The sequence below is a fragment of the Manduca sexta genome, chromosome 26, assembly GCF_014839805.1.
Source record: "Manduca sexta isolate Smith_Timp_Sample1 chromosome 26, JHU_Msex_v1.0, whole genome shotgun sequence".
Taxonomy (NCBI): Eukaryota; Metazoa; Arthropoda; class Insecta; order Lepidoptera; family Sphingidae; genus Manduca; species Manduca sexta.
The window spans coordinates 2,588,168-2,609,024 of record NC_051140.1 but is presented as its reverse complement, the minus strand read 5'-3'; the positions used below and the strand labels follow the sequence as shown (position 1 = coordinate 2,609,024).

At 35.2% G+C, this 20,857-nt stretch overlaps 1 protein-coding gene across 1 annotated transcript; it reads right to left on the bottom strand.

Moving 5' to 3' along the window:
• Nucleotides 1–2,198: 2,198 nt before the first annotated feature.
• Nucleotides 2,199–20,069, bottom strand: LOC115453823 (phosphate carrier protein, mitochondrial). Its single transcript, XM_037443212.1, has 9 exons — nt 19,932–20,069; nt 15,723–15,831; nt 14,731–14,827; nt 11,454–11,623; nt 10,874–11,035; nt 8,250–8,427; nt 7,786–7,925; nt 3,251–3,382; nt 2,199–2,927 (listed from the first exon to the last, which is right to left on the bottom strand). Exons 2-9 carry the CDS (start codon nt 15,825–15,827, stop codon nt 2,835–2,837), a joined length of 1,077 nt encoding a protein of 358 aa, XP_037299109.1. The 5' UTR covers nt 15,828–15,831; nt 19,932–20,069; the 3' UTR covers nt 2,199–2,834.
• Nucleotides 20,070–20,857: the final 788 nt, after the last annotated feature.

Here is a 20,857-nt window from a genome sequence, read left to right as displayed (position 1 = left end):
AATTGGTACACACATCATAATGACAGAAACAAATCAGAAAGACATTACTACTTTTATATTATAAACAAGAAATGTGTGTACTGTTGGAGAACCTTATTTAAATAAATAGATAAAATAAAAACCATAATCCGGCAATAAATGGCTAAAAATGGATTACTAGTATTTATGTATTTTAATATGGTATATAGTGTGTGCGTGCGCGACCATTCGTGTGCGTGTGTGTGTGCGCGCGCGCGTACGTGTGTATAATTAGGTACTTTATTTTATAACAAAAAAAGAATATCAAATATGGAAGAATTGGCAGACTTGGCTTTCATTGTTTTATTCATGTGAGTCGGCGAAAACAAAATTTATCATCGTCTTGGGCATTCGTTGCTTACAATTACGGGCGAGAAAATGCAGATTTACGAATAGATGTGCAACAAAGCAATTTTAAGACTTTAAAAAAACTACCAGTATATAACGAACATTTTAATTGTAATCATTAAATTGTCAATCTAATAGTTTTAATAGTAAATTAATATGATGTGTACATACTTTAGGAGGAAATGCACGGAATCAAAAGAAATATTGATATTTACATTATGAAATTAATGAAACAATATCCACGTTTTAAAACATTAAAAAAAAGTAACGATAAAATATTGTGGAAACATGTTCTTTTTTTCTGTATAGTAATTTTAAATTACCAATAGACAGCTTCTAAAAATATGGTTAACGCGCCGTTTTTCAGGGGGCACGTTCTTAAATATTAAAATATTACTAACTGAACGAATTAATGTTGCCAAAATCATTATTACTTTAATACACATTTATTTAAGTCATTATTTTGTAAATTAGTACCTATGTTATATTGACGAAAACACCAGAAATATTTGCATACATCTCTACCGCCGAACGGTTCACGAAGTATTGTAATCTTTTGATTCACCTTCCAATGTATCGTCACAATCCGTACACCGCCGACGGATTTCATGGCGGATATTAAAACGTAAAAGTGCGATTTTAATTTTACAAATAAAAGAAAATAAATACACTCACCTTATAGACAAGCCTTATTTCTGATGCCTACAAATAGCAGCTGCTCGAAATGTCGACAACCTTTAGCAAACAATTACACATTATAACAAATTATTTTTCTAAAACCGACTACATATATTATTTGATACTACAACAAAGAGACAACAATTTTAGTGTTTGAAAGACTATTCGTAGGTACGTTCTGAAAATGCATTTTACTAATACGAGACTATAATATGAACACTGGTCACTCGCGGTGTCGCGGTGGATTGCCATTCGCGGCACACGGAAGCGATGAACGCTTGTCGAACTCGGGTGGCAATCTTAAGCTTACTGAATACAGACTTGTTGAAAGCCCATTAAAACAAAGAAAGCGGTGCGGTGCGCACCGCGCCGCCCGCGCCGGCCGCACCTCGCGCCGCCCGCTCCGTCCGCACCCCGCGCCGCCTCGCCCGCACCAATTCGAACCTTATTAGCCTAAAATGATTATTGCAAAAACAAATAATGCAACGGCGGCGTTGGACGGCTTTTGATGTGACTCCGCGGCACCTCGGACTTTGTACTTTTGTTCATAGAAATGCCGGCCGACCTTTTGTCTAATTTTATTGCCCTGAGCTGCGCTGGTAAAGAAACATCATAAACAAGAAATGTGTTTTGTAAAACTTATTGTTTTCGGCGAGTTTTATTTTTTAAATAATGTTTGCGCTGTGAGAAGATTTTTTATGTAGATCCAGTTTTGCGAAAAACAAAACTTCAAATATTCCAATAGGCACACCGTCAAAAATATTTTTTTTTCATACGCATTGTAATAGAACGTGATAATAATATAAGGTTATGCCGGTATTAAGTACAACTGTTAATACAATTTCGGATGACAAATTAGTTTAATCAAACAATTATTTATCGCCAAATCCCTGTGGCTCGCTGGCGTTCAACAGTTTTTGTGATCCGTTTATATTTCTTTCCGGTCCTATCTTACTGTAAAGCTGACACTGAGCGTTATGGCAATTGAATATTCTAACAAATTTCAATGGCACGCACCTAATAGATAAATATTTCATCAGAACAAATATAATGATATATACATAAAATAAACTAAGCTATATAGTATGTGTATTGTTTGTTTATACTACTACGATGCATAATTTCTACTATATATGTATCATTAAAACAATATGTGATTCTAGCAACTTTATTGTGTTAACTATTCATAAACACCAATTACACAGGTTATGTACATAGAGATAAACGAAAAAAATAATAAATAAAATATGCTTTATTTTTAAAATAAATTAACATGATTATTTATTTTACTTATGTAACATACTGTTAAATGGTAATCACAAGGTTCTATGCGATGTTTGCAGGATCGTAACTAAGGTTGGGCAAAGGCTTCAAATGTTATGTTGAGCTCCACTCGCGTCTCGTTGCCAATCACTTACCCTAACCATGTTATTTGGAACAATTTATCTAACATTACACGACGCGGGACGAGCCGCTAAATATATTTAATATCAATTTATGTCAATATCATACCAATATCGGATACATATAGAAATAAAATCGTCCCTATCGCATAATGTGCCACACAACGTTATTAGCGCGCACGACGGAATGGAATCTCGACCCCACATCACAATTAAATCTCGTCCAGTCCAATAGTAGACTACGCAATTTAACTGGTTCTACCGTTAAATTGCAGCGTTAGCTAAATAATTACAATAGGAATATGAATGGCGATTGGATATTGTGAACACGAGTCGCGTTGCCGGCGTGCGCTAATAACTTGCGACGTATGTCTCGCGGGCGCGAGTTCACTTCGCCTTGGCGGCCTCCTCGGCTTCGAGCCGCTTGCGCATGGACTCCGGCATCTCGGCGGGCGGCGGGCGCGGCATTCGGAGCCATACCTGCCACACGTACATCTCTGTTAATGTTGCTGTTATTTAGGACTCTAAAACAGCTTCCTCAGCTTGAACACAACTCATAATTTGTGATTACCACATGACTTTTCAGAAGGAACAATTGGTTAATATTTGTATAATCATTGTTAATTTGTAAATATTTAAATGTAATGTATGAGTGTAAACATATATTTTTTAACAAGTTAAAGCTGTGAAAAAAACTAACAACCACTTAATCTTATATTGAGCTTGATATTCTCTCGTTTCTACATAAAGAATGTACCTTTGTTCAGAATAAAAATAAAAAATACATAAAATAAAATATTTACCTTGACAGCATCATAGATGAACCATTGCAGTGCGGTGAGGGTACCAATCATAACAATCCTGGGTCCGAGACCCTTCCATACGCCGGCCCATCCCAGCTTGCCTACGATCGAGCCCACCGTCGCAGTCTTGTCCTGAAAATGATTTGCCGTCAGATTAGCATTTCTATTTATTATGTTACGTTTACTATAATTATTAACATTATCCTGTAGTACAATGTTTATATTTGCCCGGATGACGACGGAGGTAGTGTTTCGTCAGTTGATTCTCTACATAGATTTCATTCCGTTTACCATCAGGAACAGTAGACCAATTTTCCTGTGCCCGCATAAAAATAAAAACTTTCGGTGTGATATTATACCATATTCAAGTTCAACCTGTGGACAACTATGAGTGCATTAAAAGGTACATAAAGATTTCTACTTTAAATAATTAAACAAAGCTATGAAATGTAGGTAATATAATATACTTTTCTTACATGAGCGTAAGAGATAAAAAAAAAAAAGATTCTCAGGAAACAAAAATGACTAGAACAAAATATGATTTTCATTTATGGTTTAAATTTGTTCAGTGTTTTGAGAAATTCAATATCAACAAGAGTGTTGGTGAGTATAGAGTCAGCCACAAAATTAGCTGAACAATTTCCAACGCTTCTACTTTTGCTTTATCTAAAATAAAGTCAAGCCTTTGAAGATTATTACTACTTAACGTTTACTAAAGAAAACGATTGTTTATTACATAAAAGTTAAAAAGATATTTGAAATTTGTTCCGCTACTTTTATGCTAAATGTTCCAAAACATTAATAAAGAGATGTCTAAATCTGAATATCTAAGAGAATCCAATTATCTTTACAAATGGTTTGTAATATATACAAAAAGAGATGTTAGGTACAGATGACATTCTCAGTACAGAAATCTCACTGTGTATATTTCTGGAATAAAAATTTCAAAGCAACTTACATTATGCGAGACTAGTTAAATCATTGTAGTGATCTATAACGCAATCTGTACATTGTACAATGGCGTCACTAGCTCTGTAAAAGTCGGGTTAAAAAATTCTAGTTTTCGCATGGGATACAAAATAGCCTACAATATGTTAATCCGTAACCTCTAGCCGTGCCGTATATGTCACCGAAACCTGCGGTGTTCCGCGGTTGCAGAGTTTACTTGTAACGAGCAAAACAACCAAACATAGGTATGAACCTCTTCACAAACTTGTTCCGTTTGTAATATTAGTATGATTATTTTTACAACTAGAAAATTATAATAAGCTCTTAAAGGCAAGTTTGGAGTTGGAGCTTGTTGGGAAAAAATTTAAATAGAATTGCACACTCCCACTCATTTTCCAAGACGGACACGATTAGTAATTTTGGAATTATATATTATAATAGTTATTTGTAAAAATGACGAGTTTTTACAAAGTGAACTTTCATATTCATCATTAGTTATGTTCTAAGCAAACTAACGCGACATGGTCATTCACGAGTGGCTTGGAGGATGGCTTGTCAGGCCGACAACAAATTTTTTAGATGTATTTCAATATGAAAACATTGGAAATTATACACCAAGCTTAAAAGGGACGATTATGAAACTTGTAATAAGTTATTGCGAATAGTTAATAGTTTAGACATATTAAAAACCTTTAAATTAATCAATATTAAAAACAAGTGTGTCTTCTGGAATATATGGAAAAAAAATCTAATATTTGTACTAGCTCTCTAGTTAGCCATTATTTTGTATAGAGATATATCTCATGATAAAAGCAAATTAAGTGAAGTTTAACCAATTTAAATCCGGTAATACAGGTGACTCCACTACTTTTAGATTCATATCTGTGCTACCATCAATAAGCATTTGTTAAAAAAAAACACATGTTTATATAAATTCTAAATTATTTGGCTAAAAATAATTTACTTCATGATAAACAATTTGGATTCAACAGGGCTCGCTCCACTAGAGATGCTGATGTGGCTTATACATAATATATTTGCTTGAGGAGTGTTCTGTGATCTATCCAAAGTGTTTGATTAGGCTCACCATGATATTCTTATCAAAAAATTTAGCTACTGTGGGTTCATGGCATTTCTATTGAATTATTCAAATCATATTTAAGCAATAGGATACAATGTGTTGATATCGATGGAAAACAATCTCTTGGTTCCATAATTATTACAATCGGATTCCCACAGGGCTCAATTATTGGACCTTTTCTTTTTCTAATTTATATAAATGACTTACCTTGTATTAAAAGGGAAAATTTTGAGGTAGTGTTTTTTGCAGATGATACATCCTTATTATTTAAAATAAAACTTGAATCGGTTCTTGATGATGTAAACAACACTCCCTCAAGATAAGTGCATTAGTTTAGTGTGAAAAACTTATTATTAAATAGTGAAAAAACTAAGTGTCAAAAACATCTTAATGTTAAAAAAAGTTAGACGACGTGAGCCTTGTGAAACAAAAAAAAAAATGAGGTGTCACATTGGACTCTAAACTTCAGTGGGGTCCTCATATACCTGTGCTAGCTAAAAAGCTGAGCGCCGCAGTTTTTTCAGGGAGCAAAATACGCCCACCGACTGATACTGTGGCGGCTGGACTGGTCTATTTTGCTTACTTTTACAGATTGATGTGTTATGGAAAGTCACAGTAGGTGGTGTAAAAAATAATATCATATTTGTTCTCCAAAAAAGCGCGATAAGATCTATTTATCTGCTAACATCGATATACATATATATATATATATATTATATACTACGTACTAGATTTGGCGACTATATTCAACTGGATTGAACTGCAATCCATTCAAACTGACTTTAGTATGGTCAATATTGACAGCTTGTGGTCGTGTACGGAGTGAAGCTCATGATATAAGAACTCGAGTCTAAGTGTAAACTCGGCTTTGAATAAAAAATATTAATCAAATAAGTTAAATTATTTGTTGTTCAAGTGAATAATTAGGTTATTTTAGTTAGATTTCGAACAAAATAGTTTATTTGGACGTTCGTATCTATAGGATATAGGTCAATGTTTACTAAGTTCTATATGTTTTCTCAGAGAAAAATTCAAAGCAACAAATATGATGACAGTAGCATCACAATTCATTTTCAATAATTTAATAAGAAAAGAAAGTATGTATTCCAGAATAACTGATTTGCGTTTACAAAAAATAAATATATGATAGTAGTGGTAAGGAACACTTTACATTGTAATTCTTCTGCCATGGTTGACTTTAAAAATCAATTAATAATTTTTAATTAAATTGCAATAAATTAGAAAATCTTTGATACCAATGGTGTGAAATACAACCATAGGATATATTAATGGTACAATATCATTTTTGTAATAGATTACATTCATAGAATTGCAAAATCGGGCAATTTAACATATCTAAACATTTACGCCTACCAGTGGCGTAGCGTTCATATAACCCGATTTCCACCGGCTTCCCTTTTAGGTTTTGGGTGATACTAAACAATATATTTAATAAATAAATTATAAATTTAGAAAATATTATGCTATGAACAATAATAATAGTTTAAACTTTTAATTAGGTACATTAATAATAACTGAGTCCCATTGTTTATGATCGATATCGTTATTTATTTTAAATAACGACAGATGGCGCACTTTGAACTTATTACTCCATAATTCAGTAATCCAAATGAAATTGTAACGCCACAAGCGTAAGGTAACCCGCTGTCAAGCGGCTTCATGTCGTAGTATGTCTTTAAATAAAGATGGCGGCACTTTCTATGCCTTAATACGCCAGTGCTAATCGGAATTGTGCGGAAGACGAGTGTTCGTTCGGCTTTATGTAACCGACTTTTTATTGTTGTCACTTTTTAGGTCAATCAAACGTCATAATTCATTATGACACCAAGTTGCAGTGTTTGTTAATATTCATTTTGTTTATTGATAGGTCTGTGATATTTAGTTTACAAGTACTTTGTTTAATTAGAAATTACAAATTATTTTGTATTATAATGCAAAGAACTACCTGTGATCAGCGTAATGTCTACCTTTACGTAAGTATATTATTATTAATTTGTGAATTCACATATCAGTATTGAGATTAAGATTTAGAAGTTGATCTGATTATTTTTTGATAAATAGACTAATCTACTGTCCTAGCTTTTGTTTTCTCAAAAATTGGCCGCAATATGTTAACTGAGACTGTTTCTTACCTCGGATTTCCTTCTTAAAAACTTCATCCTTCACAATATTGGCTGAGACAACACAGACGGTGAGTACATACTCTAGGATGTCATATTGTAGGTTGTGGTGATAGCGAACTAATAGGTTCCGTATCAGGCAGAAACCAATCTTCGAACTTACACGACTAGCATTTTACTGAGATGGTAGCGGGATTATACATTAAGAATACCTCCTGCGTTTAGTAAATTGGCGCCTAATCAGAGAACATTTATCGGAGATTGTATGAACATAGTAATAATGAGGCGAGTTTATTGTATTTAGCTTTGTTCTTTAACTGAATCCATGAAGAATAAGGATAATGCGTACATAGCGCAATGCATACCTGGTTCAGCTTGGAGACGACGGTGTCGGCGGGGTGAGAGACGATGGCGCAGAAGACGCCGGCGATGTAGCCCGCCGCGAACGTCACCACGAGCTGCTCGCCCTTCGTGCACTGGTCACGGGGCTTCGGCACCACGTACTGTAATGTCGCACGTTTTTAATGTCTGCAGTTGCTATGGAATATACAACGCGTTAGCTTCGGCGGAGACTGTAGTCGCGGTTCATATATTGATATGGTCTCGTAGCCTGAAACACGCACGCAGTGGGCCGCAGTGGTATATGCGTCACAATATTAGCCTTCTATTATTTCCAAATCGGATTCTTATATAACACATTTCCGATCAAGAAATTTATATTCCTCTAAAATTGTCTTTGGTAAAATTATAATATTTTTTTTTAATTTGAAAAAAAAAAAAAAAATATTAAAGAAAACTGAATTAATTTGCTGCTAAATGTAATTACCATTGTAGAGCAGTTCGAGTGTCTTTTCGAAGCAAGCGAATTTCATCATGGTGTAAGGGATCTGTCGGCCCCACAGAGGCACGAGTCCTTTGTAGAATGTGCCGTAGCCCTCATTCTGCACCATCTTGGGCCACGCCTCACGCAGCGTCGATGCAAAGCCAGGCATAGTTTGGATTCGCACCTAAAACATTTCATTCTTGTTCAACGTAATAATTCCATAATACAATGGTGCATTCACAGGAAATATAGTTAATTCGTTGATAATGAATAGAACGGTTCGAGCAATATCGGATTCAATATATGTGTTCTGGTTATGGTTAAAATCGTAGTTTTATCTAATTACACTTGTGTTTGTAAAGCGCGCCCTCAGATCTCATAATCTTACACTCATCGAGAAGCGCCGCCGCAGGACGCGAGTCGTGCACGCTGCTCGTCGCAGAGTGACGTTACGCGTCACTGAACGACACGCGCTCCACGGCGATCTCTCTCAAGCGCTTGTTTTTCGTCATAGGGCATTTATATGACCATTTCAAATAATTATTATACAGAAGAAAACGTTAATAAAATCATTCTTAAATATTTTACTATTCTGGCCAGTGTTATTCAAATCAATAGTTAAAATACTACATTTTATTTTACATGATATAAAATATATACTTCGTACTAAAAAAAAATAAGGACCAGTTGTATTTTTTCAATATTTTGACTGATTTAATAATAATTACATACATAACATCACGCATTTTATCCCCGAAGGGGTATGCAGAGGCGCAACTAGGGCACCCACTTTTCGCCAAGTATGTTCCGTCCCATGATGTGATAGGGGGCGAGCCTATCGCCATATCGGGCACAAATTCCAGACTCCGGGCTGATACTGAGCAGAAAAACCCAAATATCACTTTGCCCGACCCGGGATTCGAACCCAGGACCTCAGAGCGCTATTGTACCGGACGTGCAATACAACTACGCCACCGAGGCAGTTAATAATAATTAACTGAATATATGGGTTAAAGTCTAAAGGTTTGTATTCTCTTAGGGATTTATGAAAACATTTCTAGCAATCCCACTAACACTTATGTAAATGGGTATAAATTTTTAAGTTTTTTGTAATCACTTGAATCTATCCGTTTTTTACTGGGAACTTCATATTCATCTAACATTTGAATTCCACAAAAGATAGTATATTATTTATAATTTAGAGCTTGAATTTGCATTTTTAAACAAGAATGTCGAGCATTCGACGCCATATGGATGTCACTACCATATCTAGAGCCATATAATTGGTTCAAGAAGGCAATTCAGCACGTTCGGTTGCGGTACAGCTGAGATTTTCAAGAAAAGTAATTCAAAATACTAGGAATCGATTTCAAGAGACTGGTAGAGTTAACTAGAAGACAGGATCCGACAGGAATAGAGATACCACTGCCCACGAGGACCGGTTCACAAATTTGACTGCATGAAGAGAGTGTACGGTCACCGCCCGCTCGTTTCAAAACCGTTTGCGCCAAACGATTGGAATTCGTATTAGTGATCAAATTATACGAAATCGTTTGCATAAAGACCAACAATTTTCCAAAAGGCGATTATTGCGTACTCCACTGACAAATGCTCATTCGAGCAAAGTGATTAAATTTTGTACGCCAGCATCTGAATAGGGGCATGAGTGATTGGAGTCTATTGCTTTTTTAGAGGGGTGGTTAGTATTTTTTTTAGTGATGATCGCATAAGAGTGTGGAGAAGACAAAGTGAGCGATTTTTAAACGAATGCATCCATGAAAATTACCGAATTGGAGGTCCTAAGGTAATGGTGTAGAAAGGCATTAGCCTCTCAGGGAGAACCGAGCTTGTAATTTTAAACGAAGCACGAGAACAGCTCAACGGTACATTGAGAGGGTCATTAGAATCCACGTTGTGCTATTTACACAGCGAGTAGGTGCAGGACAGTATAGGTGGGTGCTGATGCACGACAAAGTTCGAGCACATACCGTTAGAGCTACCAGAGAATCTACAAGATGCCGGTATACAAGTTTACCATGGCCTGCTAATAAAGAGCTAAATTCGATAAAACACATGTGGGATCTATTGAAAAGGAACGTTCTAGAGACAAATCAACCCATGCACAAGGAAAGACAGCTCATAAATCTGCTCAAATCAAGCTGGGATTCGATACCCTAAGAAACAGTTCCATATATGGTTAGGAGCATGCCCTGACAGATTCAAACTTGTGTATAAAATAGAGGAGGATCCACTTGATGTAAGATAATGTCACAAGAAATTACTTATGTGTAGGTTATTTACTTATGAATAATTTTTGTGTATGCGATTTTTTTGCCAAATTTATTTTTTCTTTAATATATTTAGCAAAAACATTCTAATTTTAAGTTGAATAATGATTTTTTTATCTCATTTATTTAAAACCACATCATTCTAATAATTGTTATACTTTGTTTATGAATTTTAGATAAATAATAATGTGACTCACAATTACAATATATCTATTTCTTCAGAGAGATCTAATTCCTTCAATTTTTATATAATTATGTAAGTCATAGCCCAAAAGTAAAAACTCTAGATTCGTGACTGAGCTGTTAAATTTTGCATAATTTCGTGCCTCTAGCGATTTTTACCTTGGCAGCTTCCAAAGGAGATAACGCGATGTCAGCGAAGAACTCAGCGGAGGCGGAGGCGGCGAGGTATACGAACGTGCGGTAAGTGTACGCGGTCTCCTCATCCAGCATGCCAGAGTAGCCCACCTTGAACACTTCGTACAGACCGAACTTGCACAGGCCCTGTAAGCAATACATGTAATTAACGTGGGTTAACAGTACCCAAACATCGCCAGTTGCTGTGGTCCACTGTATCATAATAATGTTTGTCTACATAGTTCTTCAGTAGGAACAATTGGATATTTGGAATAATCATATAGTTATTCATATTTTCTCTAACAATGCCATAGTGTCTGCAGAGAGATTATAATACATTCATATTCGACAATGACATATTTGTGAGCGAAATAAAACGTTTTCTGGCATCAATGAAAACACGATGAAAACAATTTATAGTTATCCCGCTAAATTGATACCATAAGGTAACATTTGTTGAGCAATACCATAGCTGTAGTGCATACACTTACCATACGTAACACGCTTAACGGTTTGCTTTTCATTATAATTATACTATTATGTGATATGACAATATGTTTTATACCTGCAGCGAGTAACCGATGAAAGTGGGCGCCCATCCCTTGGCGAGACCGCGCATGCCCTCCTCTCGGACAGACACTTTGAATCCATTCACCACGTTCTTGTACTTGTCAGGGTCGACCTGAAGACGGCACTTGACCAGGTCGAGAGGTACTACCGCCGTGTGGGTGATACCTGAAAAAGAGCAAGTTATGAACCACAGTGCCTCAATTTGTGGTTTAGGATTTCGGATGTGGTATCATAATGCTGGGAAAATTGTCCACATTTTGCTTTCTGGACGACGAGCACAATAAATTTAATCATGGGTTAGTATTGATGTTAGTGATATGTAGATATAAAATAATAAAATTGTATGTCTAAAACATCAAATTTCTTCCTAGAAATCTGATTATAATGTCGGGAAATATAATGCAAAGTTATTTTTTGTTGTCTGATTGAGATATTTAAGACATCATATGAGCAATAGCGTATTAGTATTGGCGTTACTGGATAGTGTAATATTTACAACATATTAAAAATATTATAATGCCCGTGTTGAACTTAATCTTACCCCCTCTATTCGAGTTACATGCCGTGAAATGAAATGCAGCAAATGTTAGCGGAATATCCGGAAACTGAAATAATTTTGCAATCTTTTCTATTCTCTAAGGCCAATAACGCTTCCATTATTCATTCGGAGTGTTTAAGGACGATACTCTGTAACTGGCGGTACTAGATAGAACTATCATCAAGTGTTCGTTATTTTCCGAGAAAAAGAAAAGAAAACTGCGTAGCGGGACATTCTTTTCTAAAAGGCCTATCACGGAAATCGAAAGGCATTTTTTTTTTCACTAAATTAAGTAGTGGACGAACGCCAGTCATGCAATGTCAAGGTTATTGAAGTCTAATCTATTGTAAATTAATTAGGATAACTCAAACACGTGATTTTTTGTATGGATTTGTTAAGCTTCCTCATAACATATAGCTGGGTTTAGTCACGTGGTCAAATGTCGTGATTCGTTACTTGTCACACATAAATTGAACCACACTGCGACGCTAGTAATATCAATAAACCAAGAGCAGAAGAGAAATGTGTGGCTATCCTAATTCTATAATAATAATTATTATATAATTTAGAAGTTTCTTTGCATATTGCGAAGTCACTTTTTCATGGTGTGATAGTAGTAGGGGGGTTACTCTTAAAATATTTTTTTTATTTTTCGTCCCATACAACCACTACAGTCGATATACAAATAACTATTAGAACTATTTGACGTTCGGATCAGTAATACGTCTCAGTGCCCAATATCCTTTATTTTTCAGATCTGTTTTCAATGTTACTGATTTATTGTAACGTACCTACTACATTTATTCTCCAAAGTCAACGTACTTTCTGTCCTTCATGAAATAATATGAACTGATTAAAGCCGGCACGTCGACGGCCTGCCAAAGTAACGCAATGTGACATCAATTTAGAAAATAAAAGCTTGCGGCCCAAATTAAATGTAATACTAATATAATAATAGCCCCCACACCGTACAAGCTACACGGGATCGAGCTCATTATTGCATTGTAATAGCAATTTTGTAACTTTTTTTGTTGTTTCGGGGACTATGAAAATGTTCAATTAATAAACTTTATCGTTTACAATTCCTTTATTACTCAATTTTGTTGGTCCATAGTTCTTACTGAAAATGATATTATTACATAAATGTGAACACACTACACATATACAGAAAAGGACAGGACCTCGAATCCCTATGACTCCTGTTATTGACAATTCGTAACAAGCACATAACACACCTCATTGAATTTATGAAATTTCAAAATTGGCATACACAATATAATTATACGCTAATATCACGAAGTTTACTTTTTGTTGCTCTAGTAGGCAAACGAGCAAGCGGTTCGCCGGATGGTAAGCAGCATCCATCGCCCATTGTCTTTGCAATGAAAGAGGCACAGTCAAGCCGTTGCCTACCGGGAAGTGAGCACTCCTTTTATACCTCTTTTAAAGGACAAGTCATAACACTCAGAGAACTCCGATATTAACGTAACACGGCTATGTAATAGCACTACTAGTACTTGTATACTGTAGTTAAGACTAAGGCCCTACGTGTTGGTTCCGGAGACGTTTTGCTTCTACAATCTACAATGGCTAATTTTGTTGGGTTGCTAAGTTAATTCCCTAGGTGTGTTTGGCTCGAAGCCCTGTTTGTATGGTGTCAATGTTTACTACACCGCCATCTATTATTGATTTTCCGGAACAATGCCATGATAAAATTCACGTGACCTAATGAATGTAATAGCCTAAAATTATAATCTGACATTGTCCGTGATTGAAGACGTAACACGACGGATGTAATGTTGATAAGGCGACATAATGCTATTCATATCGTTTGTAATCTTACATCGTTGGTTATATAATTGGTAAATCTGGCTGGGAGTGGGCCGAATTTACGATATCATATTGATATATGTAGGGCACTGAAACTAATTTGTAATTTATCTATATATTAGTCATAAGTTTTGCCGAGAAACTTTACGCGCGTATTATTTCAAAATAAGAACAACATATTTTCTACAGCCTAATCAGAAAAATAAAAATACCCGCTATGGGAGCGATGATTGCTACTTATGATTTTTAGTTTTAAAATAACATTGTCAGTACAAGAAATTATTTATTTATTAACCGACTCCAAAAAGGGAGGAGGAGTTTATTAATGCAATGTGTATTTTACGTCTGAACTCTCATCATTTATTAACTGATTTGGAAAATTCTTTTATACCTAGTCCGTCCATAAACAATCACTGTAATCAGTACTGCAATATGGCTTAGGTGGTATTGCAGTATCTATAAGATATTGAGCTATTCTGAGCTTACCTGGGACTTCTAAATCCTGCCACCCATATTAAAATCAAATTCGGCGATGTCCATAAGATTTATTTCGCAATGCGTCTGTGTTCGTAGAAAGTTTTATTAAGTACTCGTGTACCATCAAGTCACATGCTACTTGAAAGCATGAACATTTTATTGCCATATACCTACCTTTCTTTGTTTGATACTAACTTTGATAGTTAGTTTGCTAGTGTGAAACTTTGTTAACGGAATAAAAGTTCTAATGCTTTGTTCAGAAATAAAAATCCAATCTCTGCGTGTGCAATGTTCCTACTTTCATCTATTTAGCGACTTCTAGTTTCCGAACATTTGAGCAAGACAGCTTAACATTTATTATTGCTAAGTGTTAGTAGAGTTAAGTGTTAGTTCCATTGTGCAAGAGCTGACAGTGTGCGCAACTCACCGCAGGAGAGGATGCCACCGACACCGCACAACGCGAAGTACTTTGGTGATGCGAACTCGCAGGAGTCGCCCTGAGGCGTCGATGCGGCCATTCCGCTCTGGATATGTAAAAGACAAAATGAACATCCATCTCCCAGTCCTCAGTATCTTTTGAATAACATGTTCTGTTGAAACAAATATCTTTCATCTATGTATACTGTGTATGTAGATGTAAGATTTCAACCTTATGTAATAATAGGAACCTGCTTATATTTGTGGAGCAAGAGATGTTATATTATATAAAGTTCACCGCCAAGGTTGTTGTTACATATTAGCTATACAAAAATGTGTTTCTGTGTGCGTCTCCATGACAAAGTGCCAAAATACAACGTGCAAGGCGCCAGAAACACGTAAGCAAAATTTGAGTATCTACACGAACAACAATTAGGTACGTACGATCCAAAAGAATACATAAATAAACAAGCAAAGGGTTCTAAATATATTAGTACCAAAATCATTACGATTTTTAAATGTTTTTGGCTTTCATGAATTAAGTTGCCCGTGGATTAAGTTTATTTATAGTAAACCATATATAAATGTTAAAGCATTATTAATATGTGGTAAATTCGGAAGCCCTCAGCTCTCATAATCCTTTGGTCATAGGGCAACACTGCAGGGCGGGTCGCCGACCGGACGTTGCAGACAGCAATGCGACGCGGCGACGTCGCCACGCGGGCGGCGACTCACCCCACAACCCCCTCCGGCATGAGTTCTCATCATTGGGCATAAATATGTAAAGTATTAATTGATAGCTTCCTATGCTTAATCCTTGACTATTTTACAAATTCGATTTAGTCCAACCCATATTAGACATGATTTTATAAAATGGTAGTCAGATTGGACCATGGGCCATTCCTATTCCAGAATTTACGTAAGTTTTAGTCTAAAAATTATAAATAGTGTACAGTTAGTTAATTCCACGTTATTAAAGTAGTTGGTGGTGAAGTGAGTTACCTGTGTTGTTGGTACAGTTGGGACTGTGGAGGTCTGGCACTGCGCGGGAGAGAGCGGTCCGCGGAATGGCGAGTTCCGCGCCGCGTCCATCAGGGATGAGAACATATTTCTGCACAGAAGGAACACAATATTATAACATACATGTTTGGTCAAGCAGTGGACGGTGATAGGCTGATTGATTAAATAAGAACTAATTTTCGTAGTTCAACCCGGCTGAAAATTGTGATTTCTTCCTTAGTGATTTTTGTTACAGATGTCTACACCTTTTATGCAACATGTTACATACTTACCCAATTTAAAGTTTGTAAGATTTATATTATCATATATCCCTCTCATTAGTAGAGGAGGCCCGTGCTCAGCAGTGGGCAAGTATATAATACAGGGCTGATATTATTATCTATACTATTATATAAAGCTGAAGAGTTTGTTTGTTTGTTTGTTTGTTTGTTTGTTTGTTTGTTTGTTTGAACGCGCTAATCTCAGGAACTACCGGTCCAAACTGAAAAATTCTTTTTGCATTGGATAGCCCTATGTTCGTGGAGTGCTATAGGCTATATATCATCACGCTATACCCAATAGGAGCGGAGCAGTAATGCCTAATCTCAGGAACTACCGGTCCGAACTGAAAAATTCTTTTTGCGTTGGATAGCCCTTTGTTCGTGGAGTGCTATAGGCTATATATCATCACGCTATACCCAATAGGAGCGGAGCAGTAATGGTTAATCGCAGGAACTACCGGTCCAAACTGAAATTTTTTTTGCGTTGGATAGCCTTTTGTTCGTGGAGTGCTATAGGCTATATATCATCACGCTATACCCAATAGGAGCAGAGCAGTAATGGCTAATCTCAGGAACTACCGGTTCGAACTAAAAAATCATTTTGTATTGGATAGCCCTTTGTTCGTGAAGTGCTATAGGCTATATATCATCACGCTATGACCAATAGGAGCAGAGCAGTAATGGCTAATCTCAGAAACTTGGAGTTTGAACTGAATAATTCTTTTTGTGTTGGATAGCCCTTTGTTCCTGGAATGCTATAGGCTATATATATCATCACGCTATGCCCAATAGGAGCGGAGCAGTAATCGCTAATCTCAGGAACTACCGGTTCGAACTGAAAAAAAATATTTTTGTGTTGGATAGCCCTTTGTTCCTGGAGTGCTATAGGTTATATATCGTCACGCTATGACCAATAGGAGCGGAGCAGTAATGAAACATGATGCAAAAACGGGGACAATTTATTAGTTTTGAGAGCTTCTGTTGCGTGCGCTGCGTAAACGGTTAAAGTTATGCAACAATAATGTATGACGGGATTGTTCCTCTTAAAAAAGTTCTACAAAATTATATCATAAAACAAAGTCCCCCGCTGCATCGGTCTGCCCGAACGTGTTAAACTCAAAAACTACCCAACGTATTAGGATAAAATTTGGTATGGAGACAGTTTGAGACCCTGGGAAGAACATAGGCTCCCGGGAAAACATATAGCGTGACTTTTATAACGGAAAACTTTAGCCCGAAAAACTTTATAACGCGGGCGGAGCCGCGGGCAAAAGCTAGTTATATTATATAAGATTTATATACATTGTTGCATGATGAGTAAGTCGTACTTTGCTTTCGTAAATAGTTTATAGAATAAAAATGATAAGAACATTCATAGATATAAATTACTTAGATAGATATTGTCACTAAAACTTATTTTATGTTACAGTATAGCAAACAATTTAGAAATTTGTTGTAGCATAGACCGAGCACTAGTAAGTGCAAAATTAGGTAATCTACACTGCTCACAAACACTCTCTAAACCAGAGGAATCATGGTTGGAATGCCGACTACAAACAAAATGCAGGGAATTAGCTGTTTGGACCTCCAATATCATCCATTACACAAAAACTAACTGCAAGCTCTTACTCAACAATTTCTGGGGGAGTAATACTCTCTTGATTGAGATATTGATGGTGTAAATATGTCTTAACAGTCAAAATCTTACATTAAAATTGATTTTGAACTATAACTTTACCAAATGAACCTTAATATGGAAACAATCCAAAAATGTTACAAAGCTCTCCATCTTCACTAGGCAAATATTATTAAATAATTTTGGAAAATTTGAATAAACACTGCAAAATCTATTAAATAATATCTTACATAGTGAAGTGAAAAATTAAATATATTTGATATAATAAGCATACCTGTTTAATTAAATTTAAAAAAAAAAACAGGAATCAAACATCCACAACGTTATGATATGGTGTCACGGAGCACACATATGCACTATTCTTTATGTATTACTCCTACATGTGTTATCTTAGATTAAAATGATTACTTCACTGTAGTACTGTGCTTTGTGTAATCATTTAATTACCTCTTTGATAAATTTTTATATTTCTTTTATTTAAGAAATAGACTATATTTAATAGCTAAGCATTAGTAATTACAAAAATCGTAAAAAATTTATACTCAATACATACTGACAAGAAACTATGGTTTTTGGTAAAAATTTAAGACAATTGCAAATTAAAAGTTAAAATCTCCAGAACTTTATATATCTTCTGAAACATAAGATGACAGTTACTAGTGTTCGACTTGTGTATGCGGCATATTTTTAATAAAGTTATGCACAAATAAAGTTAACCAAGATCTTTCTTTTGGTCTCACACAATAGACACTCAAACACTGGAAATGTGGGGCGACAGAGTGGACGAAACTTGAAGAAAATCTAACTTCCGCACTATCATTCACAACAAAAATAGTTAAAGCAGTGCACTTGTCCATTTTTAATGAACCTTTAATAATATCATTAAAAATACTCTTACATTATTTGTTAAAATAGTGTATAATTCAGGATAATACAATAATAAACATATAAATTAGACATTAAAAAATATTTAATATACATTGTATTCATCAAAAAATATGGCAAATTAATTTAAGAACCACTTTTAAAAAAATATAGGTACTTTGAATAGTTTTCTTTTTTTATACTAGTTCAAATACCTATGTATTATGACTTAATATCACCACAAAATGTCTCAAGTTAATTAGCCTTGCCATTGTTGATATCATTAATCATTTTTTTTCCACAGATGTGCACATATATCAATAGCTCATAGGTGTTACATGCTTAAAAATATTCCATAATAAGTTTTGGTATATTTGACCAGCACCACAAATTCACTATAATTCTACTAAAATAAATGTTTTATAAAAAAATCTCCAGAGTTGCTAGTCTTTAAAGTTGTATCCATTAAATCCTGGTTCAGGACTTATATTAATATTATTATTAGAATAAAGAGAGAACTGACACTGCTTGTTTGTATAAGGTATAATTAATTAGTCAATGTATGTTTAATTTTTTCAGCAACCAAATATCACTGATAAGTCCATTAAATGTAATGCGAAAATGAAGGATCAGAATTATATCTATTTTTTTACATCACAGGCAAGAAAGCCTTGTAATATCCAACTCGTCTTTAAGAATTATTTATGGTTCCTTATTTTCAATAGATTTTTGTAATCTGATTTATCGTGTGTTAATTTTAACGAAAAAATATTCTTTGATTCCAAAAAACTTGTACGTTCATTATCAGTCATTTTTGCTTAACGACTAGTGTAAACTTCTGTAGAGATTAGTATAGGAGGATCTTGTATGATATAATTATTGTTAATGTACTGCAACTCGATGACCTTTCTTCGAAAATACTGAAAATCAATGCCAGCGTCTGTCAAATGGTAGAGGTTAGGTAACTTCAAAATTTACGTTATAATATAAAAACTAAAGTTCACAATTGTTTTCACTAAAACATTTCCTTTAGAGGTTAATCTTTCAAGAGGATTATACATTATGTCAATTGTTGCAAGCATTCATTCGTAATAATTTGTCAGTTTTTATAATGCAGACGGGCGTCACTGAATCAATACTTTAGCAGGCACACGTCAGATGAAACCAGCTCGATTCAGTATTAATTATCAGATAGTTCATGTATTAAATGGAAATTAAATTTATCTATAACAAGTAAATTGTTATATTTTAAAATACCTACATATAGAGCAAGGTCACGTGCAAACATAATTTCATTAATCGTTACGTAAGGATTTTTTCCAAGAATGATGTAAATTTGCAATATTGAATTGAATTCTATAATAAATTTAACATATTACGTATTTAATAATTGCTTTAGTCTTTCTAAATCTAGATAAAATTTGTACTTACATGTTTTAAATCCGATAGAAACTACTACACAACGTGAACACACCGCACCGCGCCTGACGCACAGTGTTAAAGGAAATAGTGAGCACACTGACAGCGCATGACGGAAATTATGTAATCTCTAGTTTAGTGTTGCCATCTTTTCTTTAAGCCAAACTTTTAATAATGAAGGTAGCCATGGAAAATGAACCGACAAAACTACTTCAAACCCCAAAAAATATTAAAATATATGAACTCTGTATATTTTGGAGTGTTTGACTAATTTAAAATGAACATTGTTTTCGTATAATGTTTATTCGTGTATTGTACTAAACTGGCAATTTCAATTAAGTACCAACTGAAATATGAAGTTTATACTTATACACATGTACTTATATATTAGACTGGGAAAAGTTTCCTCTCATTTTATATGAAAACTCAAGACTTCGTTTTCAAAGTTCATTTACATCTAAGTATATGTACTTATATATGTGCCATTTCGTTTGATGACTTTCTGCTATCTTTTAGTAAGTGACATGATCCCGTTGCAGTAAAAGCTTTGGGATTCGGATTAAAAAAATGCGACAAGTACTTTGGCAGTCCTCTCTTGATGACTCTTGATCTGAGGCTGCCTAAAGAATTCTAAAGAGACCGAAACTGGTGGAGATGTGAAGGTGCAAGGTCAGGGCAATATGGTGGATACATTTAACAGCAAACTTTCTTAATTGTTGCTAAGTGGCTAAAGATGTGTGTGGTCTAACGTTATCGTCCATCCCAATCTGCTGACCCATACCGCCAACCCTGAGAAATCCAGTCATTTGTTGGTGGCCAGGATAGTCCACAGGGACAGACGTTCGTACCAGGCAGTAGTCCGATGACCCTAGGGGTGCATCGACCACTACCGACGCACATCCCGGCTTTATATTTTACTTAACAGTTTTCAAATCTTG

Bases quoted from the DNA above. Each gene is read 5' to 3' on its own strand.
- LOC115453823 (XM_037443212.1), bottom strand. From the start codon at position 15,827: ATGTTCTCATCCCTGATGGACGCGGCGCGGAACTCGCCATTCCGCGGA. The intron at 11,036-11,453 runs GTATAAAACATA...TATTGCTTACAG, and splicing joins TCATCGGTTACTCGCTGCAG to GGCCTGTGCAAGTTCGGTCT. The intron at 2,928-3,250 runs GTAAATATTTTA...TACGTGTGGCAG, and splicing joins TCATCTATGATGCTGTCAAG to GTATGGCTCCGAATGCCGCG.